At 53.5% G+C, this 18,824-nt stretch overlaps 7 protein-coding genes across 7 annotated transcripts; 4 read left to right on the top strand and 3 right to left on the bottom strand.

The window, feature by feature from the left end:
* Window positions 1-804: 804 nt before the first annotated feature.
* On the bottom strand, window positions 805-2,931 carry J4E85_009639 (uncharacterized protein; the record flags this gene model as incomplete). The annotated part of the gene is made up of 1 exon (XM_051473859.1): window positions 805-2,931. One exon carries the CDS (start codon window positions 2,929-2,931, stop codon window positions 805-807), a length of 2,127 nt encoding a protein of 708 aa, XP_051322263.1.
* A 444-nt stretch (window positions 2,932-3,375) lies between these two features.
* Window positions 3,376-4,176, bottom strand: J4E85_009638 (uncharacterized protein; the record flags this gene model as incomplete). Its single annotated transcript, XM_051473858.1, has 1 exon — window positions 3,376-4,176. The coding sequence occupies one exon, from the start codon at window positions 4,174-4,176 to the stop codon at window positions 3,376-3,378; it is 801 nt and encodes a 266-aa protein (XP_051322262.1).
* A 618-nt stretch (window positions 4,177-4,794) lies between these two features.
* J4E85_009637 (uncharacterized protein) lies at window positions 4,795-6,334 on the bottom strand (the record flags this gene model as incomplete). Its single annotated transcript, XM_051473857.1, has 3 exons — window positions 4,795-4,969; window positions 5,018-6,125; window positions 6,316-6,334. 3 exons carry the CDS (start codon window positions 6,332-6,334, stop codon window positions 4,795-4,797), a joined length of 1,302 nt encoding a protein of 433 aa, XP_051322261.1.
* Window positions 6,335-6,731: 397 nt separating this feature from the next.
* Window positions 6,732-11,092, top strand: J4E85_009636 (uncharacterized protein; the record flags this gene model as incomplete). Its single annotated transcript, XM_051473856.1, has 2 exons — window positions 6,732-6,830; window positions 6,878-11,092. The coding sequence occupies 2 exons, from the start codon at window positions 6,732-6,734 to the stop codon at window positions 11,090-11,092; spliced, it is 4,314 nt and encodes a 1,437-aa protein (XP_051322260.1).
* Window positions 11,093-11,576: 484 nt separating this feature from the next.
* On the top strand, window positions 11,577-12,423 carry J4E85_009635 (uncharacterized protein; the record flags this gene model as incomplete). Its single annotated transcript, XM_051473855.1, has 2 exons — window positions 11,577-11,793; window positions 11,867-12,423. The coding sequence occupies 2 exons, from the start codon at window positions 11,577-11,579 to the stop codon at window positions 12,421-12,423; spliced, it is 774 nt and encodes a 257-aa protein (XP_051322259.1).
* Window positions 12,424-12,996: 573 nt separating this feature from the next.
* Window positions 12,997-13,968, top strand: CFD1 (cytosolic Fe-S cluster assembly factor cfd1; the record flags this gene model as incomplete). Its single annotated transcript, XM_051473854.1, has 1 exon — window positions 12,997-13,968. The coding sequence occupies one exon, from the start codon at window positions 12,997-12,999 to the stop codon at window positions 13,966-13,968; it is 972 nt and encodes a 323-aa protein (XP_051322258.1).
* A 401-nt stretch (window positions 13,969-14,369) lies between these two features.
* On the top strand, window positions 14,370-17,355 carry J4E85_009633 (uncharacterized protein; the record flags this gene model as incomplete). The annotated part of the gene is made up of 2 exons (XM_051473853.1): window positions 14,370-14,487; window positions 14,756-17,355. The coding sequence occupies 2 exons, from the start codon at window positions 14,370-14,372 to the stop codon at window positions 17,353-17,355; spliced, it is 2,718 nt and encodes a 905-aa protein (XP_051322257.1).
* Window positions 17,356-18,824: the final 1,469 nt, after the last annotated feature.

The following is an 18,824-nucleotide window of genomic DNA, read 5'->3' as shown; positions in this document are numbered from 1 at the left end:
GAAGGATGCGAGACTGGGTCATGAAGCCATTACATGGGCGCACTCAACGCGTCCCCAGTCTCCCTCCAACTTAGCGTGTCCATCACGCACTTAGGGGCCGCCTCCCACAATCGCGTCCGTCTTCTCCACTCAGACCAGGATCATGTCCCGAAACTATCATGCAAAACTGGTTTTGACCCTCCAAGCCCCGGCATGTAATGCAGTCTATTGGCCAGGAAGCTCCGGATCCACCTGCAGTGTCACTTGCGCCACCAAAACGCGACTTTGCGCGCTCGCGATATGGACGTGAACACTGGTTCGATTTTGCGCGTTCATCCCGGGCCTTGCAGCGTGCTGAGGCATAGTGCGTGCAGTAGAGACGCTGTCCGAGGCTTCTTGTACGTTGGTCTGCGTTTGTCACTTGTCACAGACATGTCATGGTGTCATAGGTGGTTGGCGACCTGGTGAAGTCCGGACCATCTGCTGGTCTTCGAGCATCGCGTTGGTGTTTCGACGCGCACCTATATGCAGCGGGGTTCCCTCTGCTCGACGCGATGAGGCAGGATTCACGCGAATTTGCTGGATCATGCATGTCGAGCTGACTTTCTGTTGGCTTCCCATGCTGACTGCTGATGCGCATATTAATTGCCATGCATCCCTTCAGTTATAACAGATTGGCAATACCGTGTAGCATTTTCAAACTTGCAGCTAGTGTTTCCGATGCTTCTGTATGCTCTAGCAGTTGATTCAGAGTTTTTTGCCATTGCGATGTCTCCGTTTGCTTTTCCCTTCGCGGTCGCATTGTCGCGTCGTCGCGTATTCTGCTTACTCCCAGCCCACACCACTCTGCCTGGAGGCCCTGCTCCCCGCGCGACTCCCCACTCGGACTGGAATGCCACCCCAATTATCATTTAAGTATGTCGCATTGTCCTCATCGAAGCCATTCGCAGAAGCTCCCTTGCCCTTATCTCCGTCATCCCAGTCATCACCATCGCCATAGTTGACATGAGCTTTTTCCCCATTCCAGCTCGTTTGACTGGCGGCACGACTACCAGGCCACCCGGTCGCAGCGTCAGGCTGATAGGATTTCTGGCTCTTATAGCTAGTCTGACTGCCACCAGCCCAGCCTGATTGGGCGTCCTCCCAGCCAGTAGTCTGTCCGTGTCCGCCACTCCTGTGACTAGCACGGGTGTCGCGACTACGATGTGTCCGGTGTGTAGACGGCTGGCTAGACACTCGACTTTGATTTCCCAGAGATCCGCGCTCACTATCTGTGCCGACGACACCGGCATCACTAGTCCCTTTGCTTATTTCGAAGCCGTCCCACGCAGCATTAATTGAAGGACGCGTTGGACCGCCGACATGTGAGGTCGTAGGGCTGTTGACTACGTTCTGGGAAGTAAAGGGTTCGATGCCAGTCCAGGCAGGATTGTCCGCGGCTTTGGGTCTATTGCTCCAGCTCTGCTCGCTGGGAGATTTGGCGCTTCCCCATGTATATGGATGAGGTTTCTTTAGAGGCGAAGCCCATCCAGCTGTCTTGTCTTTCTCTTCGCGGTTCTTCTTGTTGGCATCCCAGTCATGAGAAACGTTGCTCTTCACACTGCCTCCCCATCCAGATGCAATGTGATCTTCTTTCTCTCTTGAAGAGTCACTGGGCGCATCTTCAACTGTAGGCGCTCTGTAGGTCGAATGGCTCTTTACCGAGCCATTGTCAAAGTCTTTCTTGGAGGTTCGTGCCTTCTCACTCCTGCTAACACGATGCGATCTGTCACTCTTGTGTGAATGACTTGGACTGGCAGCTTTCCACGCACTCTCAAACTGCCCACCGTCCCAAGACTTTTCGAATCCTGCCTCACGGTTCTCCTTGACTGGAGACAGTTCGGGAGACGGCCATCCTCCAGGTGGTGAACGCACCGGTGATGATCTCTTCTCTTCGACCCATGAGTCGGACTTTGGAACAACTGGTTTGTAGCCCCTTGAGGCTGGTGTGACGTATCTGAATCCCTCACTGATAGTCTTGAGCGGTGAGCCTGGGGCGATGTACTCGTAGCCATCGCTCACTGATATAGCTGGAGAGGCAATAGATGTAGGCTTGCTAGAAGGCCAGCCACTGGCACCACCTGTCATCATAAACCCCGTTGGCGACCCTATATTCTCGCCGTCATAAGGCAAGTAGCCGTCTTCGTAGTCCGACTCAGGGATAGGCGTGAGGGCTTTTGGTGGTGAGTGGTGTGATTGGCGAGACTTCTTATCCTTGTCCTTCTTTTCACTTTTAGTCTTCTGCTTCCGGCTGTCGCCTGAGGGTTCCTTCGACGGACGGGTCGAGTTGCGATGTTTCGGTGGCGATGGGGCAAATGAAGTGCGAGCAGGGGAGGCTGGTTCGATAGTTGACGCTGCTTTGACCCATGGTCGCTGTTGCTCACTGACAGCCTTTTGTGGTCCAGAGTCGAACTCTCCGTCTTTGTCCACGATGATAACGCGGCCATCCTCTGCTTTGATGACGAACGTCCCCCATTGAGGTGGCATAGGGATCGTTACTGTATCTTTTTTCTTTTCTCCCTTCCCGCTAGCTGTCTCGTTCGTATCCTGATTGCGATCCGGTTTCTTCACCTCTAGTCCACCTAGGCCTCGGATCTTCTCCAAATTTCGGTGTATGTCTCCACTAATCGCCCTTTGCATGTCTTCGTTCCACATCGTACCTGCACCATGTTTGGGCTCTGGTCGTTTTCTCTGCTTGTAGAAGCGAGTATCGATTGGGCCAAAGCCTGGGGTTGCTCCCGGAGGAAGGTGCATGTCCGCGCCGTCATCGATGAAACTGCCGGTATAGGCTGAGGTATCTGAGCTGTTGCTGGTAACCCACTTCGCGACATGGCCGTGGTCAATCCCGCGGGGCGTGCGCTTCGTGAAAGAGCCGCCGTCATCGACGAAAGATTGGGGGGTTATGGAACTCATGTCTGCATTATAGTCGTATGGTTGGAGTCCAGAAGGAGCGTGGGATAGACGCTCGCAAATGTATGTTTTGCAGACAGAGTTATTTCGATTTGCAGATTTGCGTAAAGCGGGGCGAATGAAGAAGCGTCGGTGTTGTGAGGGCTTCGATGATGGCATATCCACAATAGTGGAGCAGGGGTGAAGGTGAACAGCCTTTTGCCTGCTGCATGATAGACACACAACGACAACGAAAGTACGATATGCAGAGCGAAGAGACATGTTTGCAAGACACGACAGACACAGAGACACATTGAGAGACTTGAAAACATTTACCGTGACACAGCGCCCGTGCTGCCAATTGCTAGAATACCTATGCGCACATCCAACAAACACCAACACGCACCAGCACCGACCCTCTGTTACCCTCGAAGCAAAGGCATCTGAGTCAACGCATCAACCCACCTCCTATAGCTTCGCCTTCTCCCGCTTTTTCTCCTGTTCCCACTGTAGCTGCACGTTGCGCATCCTGTACCAGCTCAACGCGCCAGCCATGGCTCCAAACGGCGGGAAGGCCCAGAGGAGGAAACTCCACCATCGCGGGCTATTATTCCTGACATCCTGCATGACTCTCTGTATCTCCTGCTCTAGGTAACTCCTATCGTGGTCATTCCAGACTACGACGCCATTTCCCGGACCCCTCCGCAAACAGCGCTCGGCCTTCTCGCGCACGTCGCCTTGACTCATGACACGGTTGCGCGCATCCTCCTCGGTAAGATGAGAGTCGCGATCTCGCAGGCGCTTTATTTGTATCGCAGGCTCCGAGACGCCGACGACAAGAATGGTACCGCAGTAGCGTTCCCAGCCACTTTCGAAGAGGAGAGGGACGTCTAGCACGACTGCCCAGTTGCCGCGCAGGTAGGCCCACACCATCTGCCGGTACATCTCCTTGCGCACAGCAGGGTGCACGATGCTGTTCAGCTTCTTCCTGTCGCGCTCTTTCTCTTCTCCTCCGCCAAAGACTCTCCGCCCCAGTGCTGGCCGGTTCAGCGGGCGTCCTTTGGGTGTCGCATCGGGGAGGAGGAGGTCGGGCGTAGTAGGCAAGAAGTGTTCGACGATGGCATTGTAGCCCGGGGTGCCAGGTTCGACGACTTGTCGCGCGATGAGATCGGCATCTACGATGGGGAGCGAGTAGGGCGCCTTGGAGAGGATAGACGACACGGTCGACTTGCCCGTCGCGATGGAGCCGGTGAGACCGAGGAGGAGCATCGTGGGCTAGTCTTCTATTGGCGAAATGGTGTCTATGCCTGTGATTGCAAGCCCAGCTGTGGGGTCTTGGCTGGTGATGTTGCTTTCACATGGCGGGTGCGTGAGAGATGGGATGACGATTGCGGGGACCAGATAGTTCGTACCTCGGAGGTTAGCTAGCACGGGCCTCACGATCAGTCCATGGCTGGCATTGAGCACTGCTTACTCAAGAGCTTCATGCAATGAGACAGTGGTATGTTGTAACGGACGCATTCTGATTCATGATTCTACGGAACTGTATTCGGAAAAGAATTCGAGAAGGATATCACTAAGCTGTTGCGCCCAACACCAATCTCATGTTCTCACTTCGCTCCACCACCATTCCGTTATGATCAACGTTCACGGCCGCTACGAAGGCGAGAATCAAGAACTGTTTCGTCTGCGAGTGTGTTCCATGGAGGAAGCTCAGAACTCTCAGAACGTCTAGAAACCTCTTCTTCTGAAGCCTCTCCCGCGCTTTCAATCACCTGGGAATCAAAGGGCGGAGAAGGCTCCTCGGGTGCCGAAGTCGTTACCGCAACCTGCAAACACCCTTGGGTTAGCCACCTAGAAAGGAACAGGTCTAGAGGATGAGGGAGCTCAGTCTGAGACCTCTCCATGGTTCACAGTCTTGTTAAGCGGCTCGACAAGTTTGCGCGCAGGGCGGAAGATCTGCAGCTGGTTGTCCTCGGCAGCACCCATCATGAGCCAAGGGTCGTTCTTGTTCCAGTCAAAGTCGCAGATTCGGTTAGTGAATCCACCGTGCATGAACAATCTGTGAAAAGTTAGTACAAGAGCCGGACATAGGTTCGGAACAACTTACAGCTCAGGGGGCCCATCTTCTTGCTCATCCTCCGTCTGTTCAGAGCCTATCTTACTGAAGTCCCAGAGGAGGACACGGCGATCGTAGCTAGAGCTGGCAAGGATAGCAGCGTCTTGCGGGTGCCACTGCAGACCGATGACATCTGAGCGATGGCTCTGCAGGCTGTGTATCTTCTTGTCGATGTTGCGAAGATCCCAGATTCCCACCGATTTGTCGGCAGAACCCGTCGCAAGCATCGAATCGAACTCGGGGTGGAACGAGATGCAGTTGACCGCGTCTTCGTGGGCTTCCTTCCTGTACAGCGCCTTCTTGTATGCCTCCTGACGAGTATCGATGACTTGCCAGGTAAGATCGTCTGACGCAGTACCGATGAGCTGGTGGTGGATTGGGTGGTATTGGACATCGTTGACGGTTGCGCTGTGGATGTTGTATGTTGCCGTCGGGCTGATGGTCTTGCTGTTCTTAGAGAAGCCACTCTTGATGTCCCATGTCTTGACTGTAGTATCTTCGTTACCAGTCACCAGATGTCCTTCTTTCAAAGGACTCCAGCTCAAGCCAAAGCCCTCTTTGCTGTGACCCACAAGCTCCGCCTCGAACTTGACGGTGTCATCCTTTGGTTGCAACGGATGCTTAGTCCGGTCGAAAATAAGCACCTTGCCATCGACACAGAGCGACGCTATGATATCGGGATTCTGAGGCTGGTAGCGGGCCTTGTTGACCTCGCCGGGGTGGTTGATCTTCTGCACAATCTTGAAGTCAAAGGGTCGCTTCGCATTGCCGTGGCCGCCAATCTCTCCCCGCTCCTCGTTGAGCTCGGTAAGGTCTGGAACGCGGGCGTCTGGTATTTCGCAGTGGGCGATTTGGAGGTAGTTCTGGGCTTGGTTTGACGTATGGGTGCCGAGAATGACGCGGTGCTGGCTCATGTTGGTGCCTTCGACGGGTTTCTTGTCCGGCAGCCATTGTGTTGTGAGCGTCGGCCACTCGAGCGCGCGGCCGTACAGCATATCGTAGAGGAAGACACTGTTCTTCTTCCACATCTTGTACTCCTCGTTGATGATCTTCTGCTCGGTCTGTTCTTGGTCGTCCATCTCGCGGGAATCGAGAGCGTCTGTCGGTGGAATTAGTATCAGGCGTTGGGGCATTTTAAATGATTTAAGAGACGTGGGTGACTGTAGGAATCCGGTAGCGAGCTTGGATGCCATGCGCCGACTGTATCGATGCGAATGGTAAAGCGAAGCTTGCTGTTGGTCGGCATGACGCTGTCGCGGACCACACTTTCCAACAGAAAATGAACTTACCGCTCATAGTCTCGTCCATGGTGTGCTTGCGATCGTACTCGAAGTCACGGGCAAAGTGTATTGTATGGAATGCTGCGTGTGTAAAGCGTGGAAGAGGCACGACGCGCTCCCAAAAGTCGCGTTTGGACCAACCCCGATGTCGATCTCTTAGCGCCCCACCTGCTTGGCAGTCGCCGCCAGCATATGCATTGCGTCGATGAGCAAGACTCCGACTCTTTGAAGACCCCAGCGTCGAGAACCACCACCCCATACTCTCTCTCGCCCTCCCACCCACAGCGCCTCTGCGCGCTTCTCTTTCTTACCATCTTCCTCCCCGTCGCCCTCTTTGCGACTCTCACCCCGCCACTTGTACACACAAGGTGCATCGCCGCCTCACCACCATATCCATCTTCAGCTATTCCTAGACAGTAGCAGTCATGGGTGTCCCCAAGTTCTTTCGATGGATGTCCGAAAGGTATCCCGGTATTTCGCAGCTCATTGCCGAAAACCGCATTCCCGAATTCGACTGTCTCTACGTAGGTACCCGTGTGTCGCAATTGATGCGCCTAGCTAACAGTCACAGCTTGACATGAACGGTATTATTCACAATTGCACCCACAACGATTCCGACAGCGTCACGGCGCGCAAGTCCGAAGATCAGATGTTCATCTCCATCTTCAACTACATCGAGCACTTGTTTGGCAAGATCAAGCCCAAGCAGCTCTTCTTCATGGCCATCGATGGTGTCGCCCCGCGCGCCAAGATGAACCAGCAGCGTGCACGCCGTTTCCGAACCGCTCTCGATACTGAAAAGGCTCGGGAGAAGGCTATCCGCGAAGGCGTAGAGATGCCGACGGAGGAAGCGTTCGACAGCAACTGCATTACGCCAGGCACTGCCTTCATGGCGAAGCTCACGCAGCAGCTCAAGTACTTCATCAACAAGAAGGTCTCCGAGGACATAGATTGGCAGGGCGTGGAAGTCGTACTGTCTGGTCACGAGGTCCCCGGAGAGGGAGAGCACAAGGTCATGGAGTACATCCGTCAGGCTAAGGCACAGCCGGGCTACGACCCGAACCGCCGCCACTGCCTGTACGGTCTCGATGCCGACCTGATCATGTTGGGTCTGCTCAGCCACGATCCCCACTTCAGTTTACTGCGTGAGGAGGTGACGTTTGGTCGCCAAAGCCAAACCAAGTCCAAGGAGTTGGAACACCAGAACTTCTACCTCATGCATCTTAGCATTGTGCGAGAATACCTGGAGCTTGAGTTCCAGGAACTGGAAGAGCCCGGAGCTCTCAGCTTTCCGTTCGACATGGAGCGTGTTATTGACGATTTCATTCTTATGGCTTTCTTTGTTGGCAACGATTTCCTTCCCAATCTTCCACATTTGCATATTAACGAGGGCGCCTTGGCCCTCATGTTCAACGTCTACAAGACTGTCCTGCCCAAGGGCAAAGGATACATCAACGAGGAGGGTGTCATCAACATGGAGCGCTTGGCTATCTTGTTGGATGAACTCTCAAACATCGAATACCGTCATTTCGAATCTGAAAACTCCGACGCCGCTTGGTTCAAGGGTAAGAAACTTGGAAAGGAAGATGTAATGGTGAAGACGGCGAAGCGAGGCACGATTGTTATGACTACCCAACAGCAGGCTCTGTTCTCCAAGGTAAAGAGTTGGCTGGGCGATTACTTGGAGAAGAAAGAGCCAGCCCCGCTGGACCTTCCTGTATATCTTCCTGCGGAGGACCGAAAGTTTGTCCAGGAACTTGCCGACAAACTACATCTTCCATGGAAGACTGTACAAAATGACGACGGCGATCGCCATATTCAGGTTACAGCTCCACCTAAGCTGGTCGAGGGTGATTCGGACGACGAGGACGAGATGGACGACGAATCCACGAAAGCCATTGTACGCGTCGTACAGAAGTACGAGCAGGCCAAGGTTGTCGACATCTCACCCGAAGACGCCCAAACTGAGATGCAAAAGAAATACGACGAGAAGTTCGACGCTTGGAAGAACGACTACTACAAGAGCAAATTCGAGTGGGATCGCAGCAACGAGGAGGAGCTACGCAAACTGACGGAGAACTACGTGCAAGGATTGCAATGGGTTCTTTTCTACTACTACCGCGGAGTAGCGTCATGGCCATGGTACTATGGCTACCACTACTCGCCCATGATTTCTGACGTCAAGCGGGGTCTGAAGGCGGACATCAACTTTAAGCTTGGACAGCCGTTCAAGCCTTTCCAGCAGTTGATGGGTGTACTGCCCGACCGCAGTAAGAGTATCGTACCGAAAGCGTACCATCCTCTCATGACAAACGAGGACTCTCCCATCATCGATTTCTATCCCCGAGACTTTACTCTCGATATGAACGGAAAGAAACAGGACTGGGAGGCTGTTGTCAAGATTCCGTTCATCCAAGAGGACCGTCTGCTCAAGGCCATGGCCACCAAGGAAAATGACTTGACGCCAGATGAAAAGATGCGTAATTCATTTGGTGTTTCTCTCAAGTTCACATACGCCAAAGATCTGGATTTCGTGTACCAGTCATCTTTGCCAGGCGTTTTCCCGGACCTTCCCCACTGCAAGTGCATCGAGAACATATTCGACCTGCCGACAATGGAAGGACTGGAGTATTACATCGGCCTCATGGACGGTGTTAAGCTGGGAGCCGAGGCATTGGCTGGCTTTCCCAGTTTAAAGACTTTGCCGTTCCATGGCAAGCTGGAGTTTGCAGGCGTTAATGTTTTCATGCAAGATAGCCGGAACGAAAGCATGGTCATCACACTCCTTGATACAGAGCCACGACAGTCTGTCTCGCACGCACAGGCCAAGCTAGGCAAGGCGGTTCATGTTGGTTATCCTTTCTTACACGAAGCGAAAGTGGTCAAAGTATCGGACGAGTTATTCGACTACGTCTTGCCCGAGGATGGCCCATCTCCTGCACCTGTTGCTATCCCTCATGGTCCACAGGAGATCTCCAATTGGAAGAAGACAGCCAACCGCATCGAAAACCAGTACAGCAAGCGCCTCGGTATCAACGTCGGAGAGATTGAGTCCCTCGTGCATGTAGAAATGCTCAAGGGACTTAGGAAGACTGACGAAGGAGCCACCATCAAGGAGTACGGTGAGGTTGCTGGGCTGCAAGTGGAGTACGCGACCCAGACAGTCGTAGACGACGTCTTCAGCGCAGACCCTCGCTTCCTGGAGAAAGAGGCACTCCCTATCGAGGAGGAATTCCCCGAAGGAGCACGCGCATTCTATCTCGGAGACTACGCCTATGGCCGTCCTCTGCAAGTCGTCAGCCATGCCGACAACAAGGCTACAATCATGGTCGCCAAGCTCAAGAAGCAAGAGCCGCATTTTGGACGTGAAGTTGTCAGCAAGGCTGAAAGGTCAACACCCTATGTTCCGTCTTACGTTGTGGCCAGGCAATTGAACATGCCGCCGCTTGCATTGTCCAAGCTTACGTCCTCTTTCAACGTCAACTCAAGTGGCCTCAAGCTCAACCTTGGATTGAACCTCAAGTTCGAGGCGAAGAAGCTCAAGGTGTTGGGTTATTCTCGTAAATCAGCCAACGGATGGGAGTACAGCCAGAAAGCGATGGACCTTTTGGCGCAGTACATGATTAAGTTCCCAGAGTTTGTTGCCGCCATTATCAATAACCCGACAGGTGATGGATGGGAGGACATCGACTTTTATCCTCCTGAGGTCGCAAAGCAGAAGGTCAAGGAGATTGGAGCCTGGCTAAAGAGTGTCCAGACCAAGAACTTTGAGAAAGTACCTTTGGACGCCGAGCAGCTCGACTCTGATACAGTCAAGCTCATCGAGCAAGCAGCTGATGCCAACTTCCCACTTACACAAGAAGTTGAGCCCAAGACGGTTGCTAAGGTGCCACGTGTTGCCTTGCTTAAGCCATCTGACGCGGAGCAGCGTCTTGGCCACCAGAACTTTAGCATTGGCGATCGCATCGTCTATGTTCAGGACTCTGGAAGGGTACCAATTGGATCATCAGGTACCGTGGTTGGCAAGACCCGCACCGCACGTGTTTTGCTGCTGGATGTTGTGTTCGATGCCACCTTTATGAGCGGTACATCGCTCGGAGACCGCTGTTCGCCATTCAGAGGATCTACTGTTCCAGCAACTGCAGTTCTCAACATGACGGATCAGCAGGTCGTCCACTATTCCAGTGCTGCTGCCGCGAAGCGCCCACAACAAGTACCTTCATCGTACAACATGCCTCGCTTCGGTGCCCCTGGGGGTCCTCAGCTCGTTCCAGCGGGTACGCCAGCACCTCTTCGTGGGTCATACCGAGGAGCATTCGGAGGCGCGAACGGACGGGGTGGAGGCTTCGCACCACGCCAAAGCCCAGGACCACAGCAACCCCAAGGACAGCAGCAGACCCTCCCGATCCATGGTGGACCACCTCGTGGTGGCCGTGGCGGATTTGCGCCCCGTGGTGGACAAGCAAATGGCCAACCCACGCAGAACCAGAACCAAGCTCCAAACGGCGGCAACGCTCGCGGTAACCTCCGAGGTGGCTCAGCAGACTTCGTTCCCCGTGGACGAGGAGGCCACAGGGGCCGTGGTGGCTTCACTGTCATCGACAACACTGATCCGGCGGAGGGAGTTGTTCCTAACAACCCGAACTTTCAGCCGCGAAACTACTCTAACGTACCACCGCCGGTCAATCTAGATGGCGGACGTGGTGGTAGAGGACGAGGCCGTGGTCGTGGCGGATCCCGTGGGCGTGGAGGCCCAAGGGGCGGCGCGCAACCTGCTGCACAGTAGAGTCTTCTTCTCGATCATTTGAATGTCTGTTCGGTATTGTTTGAGCGTTCCAGAAAGTAAGTTAGCGTGGCGTTACGGCGTTCAGCGTGAACACATCTGGGAGGAATGCATAGACGATGCGCGTACATGTCAGGGAAAGAGATCATGGGTTGGGAAGATAACGGTGGATGGTAGGATTGGTGAGGCCTGATACCCATATTGAGTCGTTGGTAGCAGCATCAATAAGATCAAGCTCATTCGAACATGTGTACTTGTGACAATATCCGCTCGTCTGACATGAGATGGTGAGACGGTGATGCACTAGCGTGGAAACGGTGAACCCTGGTCTCATAGGGCTGAGCTCCGACCTCCGCGCAAGAGTCCAGATACGTGTTAGGACCACTGAAGGCTACATCTCCGCGCCCACCTACAACAATCTCTCCTCCCTCTCGTGGCTGACAGAGGTTGATAGACTGGGCTCTGCGCTCACCTCACACATTTCACAATGCATTCGACGCTTGTGCGTCTCCAGAATGTCTTTGGCTTCTTTACCACAGTCGCTTTCACAGTCGCGAGTATCATCGCGCTGAGCAGCTTCGTCTCCCCGCAGAACCCGACGGCCAGTATATCACTGCGCAATGTGCAGGTAGTGAGAGGACGGCCGCACTACTACTCACCTAAGCGGGAAGAGTATGCGCATGTCAAGTTCGACCTAGACGCTGGTACGTCTCTCACACGAGTCGCAATTACGCTGCGTCCAAGCTTTCAAACATCCTGACTGACGCCTCCATGCAGACCTCAGCTCCCTCTTCAACTGGAACACGAAGCAAGTCTTCGTCTACCTCAAGGCCGTCTACCCCTCCGCCCGCGCCTCCGAACCCCCGTCCGAAGCCATCATCTGGGATGCCATCGTCGCCTCAAAGTCCGCGCCCTGGAACCAAAACCACTTCATCCACCCCGACCCCAAGTCCAAGCTGCCCAAGCAATCCGCCAAGAAACGCGCTGCATCCAAGCAAAAGACCGTTTCGCCCTACCCCGTCGGTGAACTCCACCTCGATAACCAGAAGCCCAAGTACAAGATTACCGACATTACGGGCAAGCTAGGAAACAGGACGGACGTCACACTGGAGCTGGGCTGGAATGTGCAGCCGTGGGTTGGCGCGCTGACATGGACCAACTGGAACACGGTCGGTGTTTGGAAGGGTCTGGAGGGAGGCAGGAGCAAGGCGTTTAGCTTCCCCGAGGTGGGCGCCAAGGCGGCGACGCCCAAGGACTTGGAGACTGAGAAGGGTGCGGAGGGCTACAGACTGGTCGTTGGCGAGGAGGTGCCGCTGAAGAAGGCCGCTGTCTAAGAAAAGCGCGATTAGGTTACCTGCGAAAATGCGGGTTGGAAGAAGGGATTATATTTGATACCAGATATGCAATGACATTTGGGGCTTGATCATCATGAAAGACGCTTCGAGGAACGTATACTGATTCCGGTGCTGTCACAAATGTCCATGCATTGCCGTGATGTCAATGCAAGAGTTTGAAATAAAAACGAGTTTGTGAAAACAGTCAGATGCCATTCATCAGGATAAATCTGATATGAGATATCGTCAAAGGGCGATAACATGTTGGCAGACATGCTCGGGTCAAGGTCGGACCTCCGATCTCGCCGCAAACCGCCACTTTCAGTTCGTTGGATTTCAAAGCGCGCTCCACAACCCTCAATCACTCACACCATGCGCCATCCGCGACACCACCCACACAACCCTTCCTCCCACCCATTCGACGACGCTCCAGATTAATACGATAATTTAGAGGGTTTCAGCTTGCACACACCCTCCTACAACGAACCACTTCCCATCGACACCCGTCAACGTAAACCCCACCGACCCCCGCCGTTCGTACACACCCAGGCCATCAGCGCGTTCGTGTTCGCGATGCCTCTCGAAAACATCCGCAACATCGTCCTCGTACTTTCTGGCAAAGGTGGAGTTGGAAAATCGAGCGTGACTACGCAACTCGCCCTCACGCTATCGCTACAAGGACATTCGGTCGGTGTCTTGGATATAGACTTGACGGGCCCGAGTATACCGCGCTTCTTCGGTATTGAAGATGCGAAAGTAAGACAGGCGCCGGGCGGGTGGATACCAGTTGATGTGCATGGTGAGCAGACGTTGGCGGCACACCAGAAAGAAGGAGAAGAGACGGCTGCAGATGGTCAAAAGATTGGATCGTTATCATGCATGTCTCTGGGATTCATTCTGGCTTCGCGCTCCGACGCTGTAATTTGGCGGGGTCCAAAGAAAACTGCCATGGTGCGCCAATTCCTGACCGACGTCCTCTGGCCACCGCTCGATTACCTGCTCATCGACACACCACCTGGTACCTCCGACGAACATATATCCCTACTTGAGACCCTTCTGAAGAACACTACACCATCTCCTGCTCTTAATCCGCACGTACCGTTCTTGGCCGGCGCCGTCGTAGTCACCACCCCACAAGCTATCAGCGTTAGCGATGTGAAGAAGGAGCTGAATTTCTGCAAGAAGACTGGAATTAGGGTACTAGGCGTGGTAGAGAACATGGCAGGATTCGTGTGCCCCAACTGTTCGGAATGCACAAATGTTTTCAGCAAGGGCGGCGGAGCGGTCATGGCGACTGAGTTCGAAGTACCATTCCTCGGCTCTGTACCCATTGACCCAGCGTTTGTGGAATTGGTCGAGAGTGGAACAAGGCCCGTATACCCCAAGGGTACTATCATACAAGGCAAAGAGTTGGACACCGAGGAGGTCGCGGCGCTGAAGAACAAGGGTGGACTGTTTGTAGATAAGTACCGGGACTGTTCATTGGCGCCGCTGTTTGACGAGTTTGTGACGAGATTGAAGGGGGATATCGGAAGGATTGTGTGAGTATGCAAACAATGGTCCTTCCTCAATGGCAGGCATGGCGAAGCGATAGAAGAGATATGATCGAGGATATAGAAGAATAGATACCCCTCCCTATTTCGATGATCTAACAGCGTCGGTGAGTCTTCGCTCCCCTCGAAAGAAGTTCAAGGAATGCTGACTTTCGTATAGTCTTCAACATCCACTTTTCGTGCTTTGCCATCATTCGGTTCTCTTCACTATTATGTGATCATCTTCACTACTATAAGTCGTCATGACAACGCCCTGCTATGTAGTCATCCCAGCTCAGGTGACTGCTGCACTCCTACTCGGATACCCGTGAATACGTGTCGCTATAGCGAATCAGGAACGCAGTGTCTTGCCGACAAGTAAATATTGCTCATAGACATCAGCTGTCCTCCATTATGACTCGCCAGGCTCCAGTCGCGGTCGTCAGTATCCGTCCCGTACTCCACATCCCACGTCTCATTGGTACTTTGGGGCTCTTTTCGACAGAGCAAACGCGCAACTGCGAGCTTATAGGTGAGAGAGGGCTTAATTACGCTTTCAGGTAAAGTTGAACGTAGTTAATTATCGGTCAACTGTTTTGCGGGCTCCATATAAAGCCGCTACTGCCCACAAGAAAGATCTTACAGTCTTTCGTCCTACCTACTACACCCACCAGCTTTTCTAACATATCACAAACACCTCAAAACGACTGGTAAGTAACTATCGCGACCCTGAGATTGCTCGACGAATACAGCTTCCAGCGCAAGACGCCAATCAGACTTCCACAATACTGACCTCGCAGGTTGCAAGATTGCCGATACTATGGACGCCGCGAGCAATCACGCCACATCGCCAGACCCTCGTCCTACCGCGGGCAGTCCGCGTCGGAAGATTCCGACACCAGTTCAAGAACAGGATCAGAGGAAGAGTCCTGAGACCAAATCACGTCAAGGACCCGGCAATGGCGCAGACCAACTCCCGAAAGCTGACTCCGTTCCCATCACAGTCAACGGCAACGAGATTCTGACTTCTGAAGAAGAGCCGAATTCAAGCGCGAAATCGAAATTCATGGTCAAGCTGAAGTACAGAACCAAGATTGCTGTGACTTCTCCGCAGGATCACGAAAACGTCAGCAATGCCTCTTCTACTTCTCCGGACTTGCGTGCAACTCCAGATGAATCAGCTAAGCCATCCATCAAAACCGCCATCGTCAAGCAGGAAGTCCAAGACTATGAAGCCACTGCACCTCGAAGCCCAAACTCGACCTCGTCCCAAGTCAAGATCGAGAAACAGAGCGACGATCAAGACCCAGCCCTGAAGCCCCTGAATGAGCCCACGGGAAGTTCGGGTCAGGTCATCGTGGTCAAGGACGAGCCTGAGCACGATGTACAGCGAAGTGTCAATGATCGAAGCCAGGATCTAACTAGCGATGCTGTAAGCATTGACGGTCAGCCTGGCGACGAGGCTATACAGATCTCGATCGAACATGACACTTCCGGTAAGTCCTCGGATGCTGTCGGTTTCCAGGCTGCTACATCTGAACCCGAGAACTTGGAGGCGAGTGCGATCGCTGAGGTGCAAGGTGTCGATGACGTCAACGGCGGCTACCAGCAGAGCGCAAACGGACCATCCATCGCACGTGATAACGACTTATCGTTTGTCGCCGACACCAACATGTCTTACCCCTTCGATGTAGACGAGTGGGCCTCCAACGCCGCGAACCAAGCCGAGGCGGACGCAGCCAGCGGAGCCCGACAACACCAGCATTATCAACCGATCGACCACCAAGCCATGTCATCCGATTTCACATATGGCACGACCCGGATGCGGCCAGAAGATCCAATTGATCAAGAATCTCTGGCCTTTCTTAGTGGCGAAGCTGAAGCTGGGGTACCTTGGAGTCAACGTCAACACGTATTTACGGATCCAGTTCGCTTCACCAAGTCTAGTTCACCCTCAATTGGAAGCGCACGTGCACTCAATCCAGCTGCTATCTTGAGGGGCATTCCGCAGTACGCAACACATTCACCTCGTTATGGGTCGCAACAACCCGCTGGCCAAAACCGCCAACTCGCTCTCGACTCTGCCTTCAATCGTCAACAAGAGCTTCAGGCCCTGGTTGAGGAGAAGCAGAGACAGTTGGACCAAGTCAAGAAGAAGGCGGAGCGTCAGCGATCGTCTCGACAGGTATCTTACGATTCTGCCAGTTATCATGGCCAGCCAGCTGCTGTACCTTCGTTCCTCACTGGCCCAATGAGCTATCAACGAGCCTCTCCGAGCGGCTATCAGCAGATGAACTACGGACAGGACAGCTCGCACAACTGGACACCAGAACGTCGTACTACCCAGGTCACCCAAAAGATACGAAAACAATTATTCAACGAGCACGACTGCGACGACGAAGAAGGCAATGCTTCCGATGATGATGAGCCGCTTCGGACGCGGGTGGAGCGTCACCCATCAGTCACTAGCCTGCATGACGACTCAAGCGTCGAGTTCGTTGCGAGCAATTCCAAACCCAAAAGCAGTGGACCTATTGTCGACCGGAAGGTAGTGCGCATGCCACGCCCTCTTCCTCAGCCTGCTTCGCCCTCTCCCACACCCACGGAGAACGCGCCACCTTCCTCCGACGACATCCAACAAATTGATTGGACTCTTCCCCGATATGAAATGCAACGCCAGCCTCTCGAGAAAGGCGAAGAGATTCCTAGCGCAAAGGTCTCACTCCCTGGTATGGTCCGCGAAGAAGTTCTCCTCTCGCCAGACCACGCAGACGAAGAGGCCCGCCTACTGATCGATGTTTTCATCCCCGGTCAGCAAGCCATGTCATCACCAGACCCAGAGCCCGCCGTCGCTCTTCTGAACTTCCATACTATCACTCTCATGGTCATAGAGGCGTACGTTCAATTCGAAATCGGCGACGAGTTCGGCATGGGGCGCGGCCACTTCCACCAAGATCACAACCGTGGCGAAGAGGACTACGAGCGCATGCGCGACGCCGTCAATGCTGATACCAACGAGATCTTCTTTGCCGTCGTGGATCGATACCGAGCGGGGTTGGAGAGCAAGAAGAAGCCGTTACAACTCATCCGCGGCACGCAAGAGTTCTGTGACGTGGCGCTTGATGTGATCTATTACATCAAGCAACATGGACTGCTGAAGCCGGAACCTAAGGCCAAGAAGGTTAGGGCTGACAAGGGAACTAAGCGGGGGCCTCAGGCGAAGACTGCGGCTGCTGAAGCTGCTGCGGTGAAGGGTAAGGGCAAGGGAACTAAGCGGGGTACGGCGGCCAGGCCGAATGAGGTGCAGCCTAGGAAGAGGGTGAAGACTGCGCCCGCGGTCGAGGTCAAGAAGAAGAAGAGGAGTAAGCCGGAGCCGGCTCTTACGGTTGTGAGGAAGTGAGCGATCAGGCTGAGAGGATGGTGTGAGTGGCCATCGATGCTTTCAGCGCTTGGGGTGAAGAGAAAACGGGGAGTTGGATATGGGGATATGGAGTCTCATTTGCGGGCTTTCACGATCTGTGCAAGACGATGCACTCGTTGATGGTTTTGGTTTCTCATTTTTCCATGACTCGCGTCTTATAGACCTTTCCTTCAACATACGTATCCCAGCTTTCCAAGTCTACTTTATGACAGCACGTAGGTGAAAAACGATAAGCCGGGGAAGATACATGATCTTTCCCATATTCTAGACAAGACATAGAACGACTGTATCATTCGCTCATCCTGCCCTGCTCCCATCGATTCGCCGAACAGCTCGCTTTGCTCTACCATGCAACTTTTCCAGAAACTCCTCTCGAGACAAAGGTGTCCTTTGGAAAGTCAGGGCTACAGCCTCCGACACGCCGTGCTCGTCGCCTTGATGTGTGACGTCTTCACACTCAGTCACTAACTTATATTCACCACTCAGGAGGTGGAAAAATGAACGGAATTCCAAGCCTCTGCAGAAGTCACTCATAGCCGTCGTTGTGTCACGGGATTGGCATTGTCCCCAGTGAATGGTTGTCCGGAGCGCCTGGGGTATGTGATGTTTGATCCAAAAGTGCAGGTGACGTAAAGCATCCTTGTTGAAGGGAAATGTCGTGTTTGCGATCGCTGTGGAAATGTTGAAGGTGATTTGCTGGAGCGGCAGGCGTAGCAGCGGAATCCTGAGGAACAATGTATCCGGATCATGGAATTCGGGGAAGACCTCTGGGATGACAACAGTAATGTTGGTAGGGTCGATGGCGGGTTGGATCGTGAAGTGGAAGCTCGGTTTGCGAAACCATCGTGCATCATGGGCGCGAAAGTACCCATCGGCAGCCTTTTGGATCTCCTTTTGCGCTTCTTCTCGGATTTGCTTGCAAATGTGTCTCAGGGCGTTGTATATTGATGGTTTGGGGTAGACAACCAGTTGATCCTCTGGTAAGAAGTATTGGTACACCATGTAGCGGAGCTCAATGGGGAGGTCGAGGAAGGAGCGTTCGTCTCGGCGCACGGCGGGAAGTGACGAGTGGGAAGCGGCAGATCTAGTGTAGTTGCTCTGCAACCCTGTGTTGTCGCTATTATGACCCTTGGAAGACGTAGAAGCCATCTCGAGGGAGCATCCGGTATTTGTATGTGGATCGTAGTCGAAGTGTAGAAGTCAAGTCGAGGTGGTGGCGCGGGATGGGTACAGGCAGGACGCATTAAATCAATCTAAAAGGTACACAATGGAATAACAGAGCTTTGTCGTTAGGCAGACGGAGTAATCTAGCTAACTTGACGTCACAAGATGAATGAAGTCCGCTATATTTGCTCGAGCGTCAGGGCCTGCTGGGCATTCGCTCCCCGCACTTCCTTCTTCCTTACGTTCCTTAACGTACAAAAAGGCTGGAACTATATAGAAAGCCA

The sequence above is a fragment of the Alternaria conjuncta genome, assembly GCF_024043145.1.
Source record: "Alternaria conjuncta strain BMP 0040 chromosome Unknown scaffold_18, whole genome shotgun sequence".
NCBI lineage: Eukaryota > Fungi > Ascomycota > Dothideomycetes > Pleosporales > Pleosporaceae > Alternaria > Alternaria conjuncta.
The sequence above is the reverse complement of the archived record's forward strand: the minus strand, read 5'-3'. Positions and strand labels throughout refer to the sequence as shown.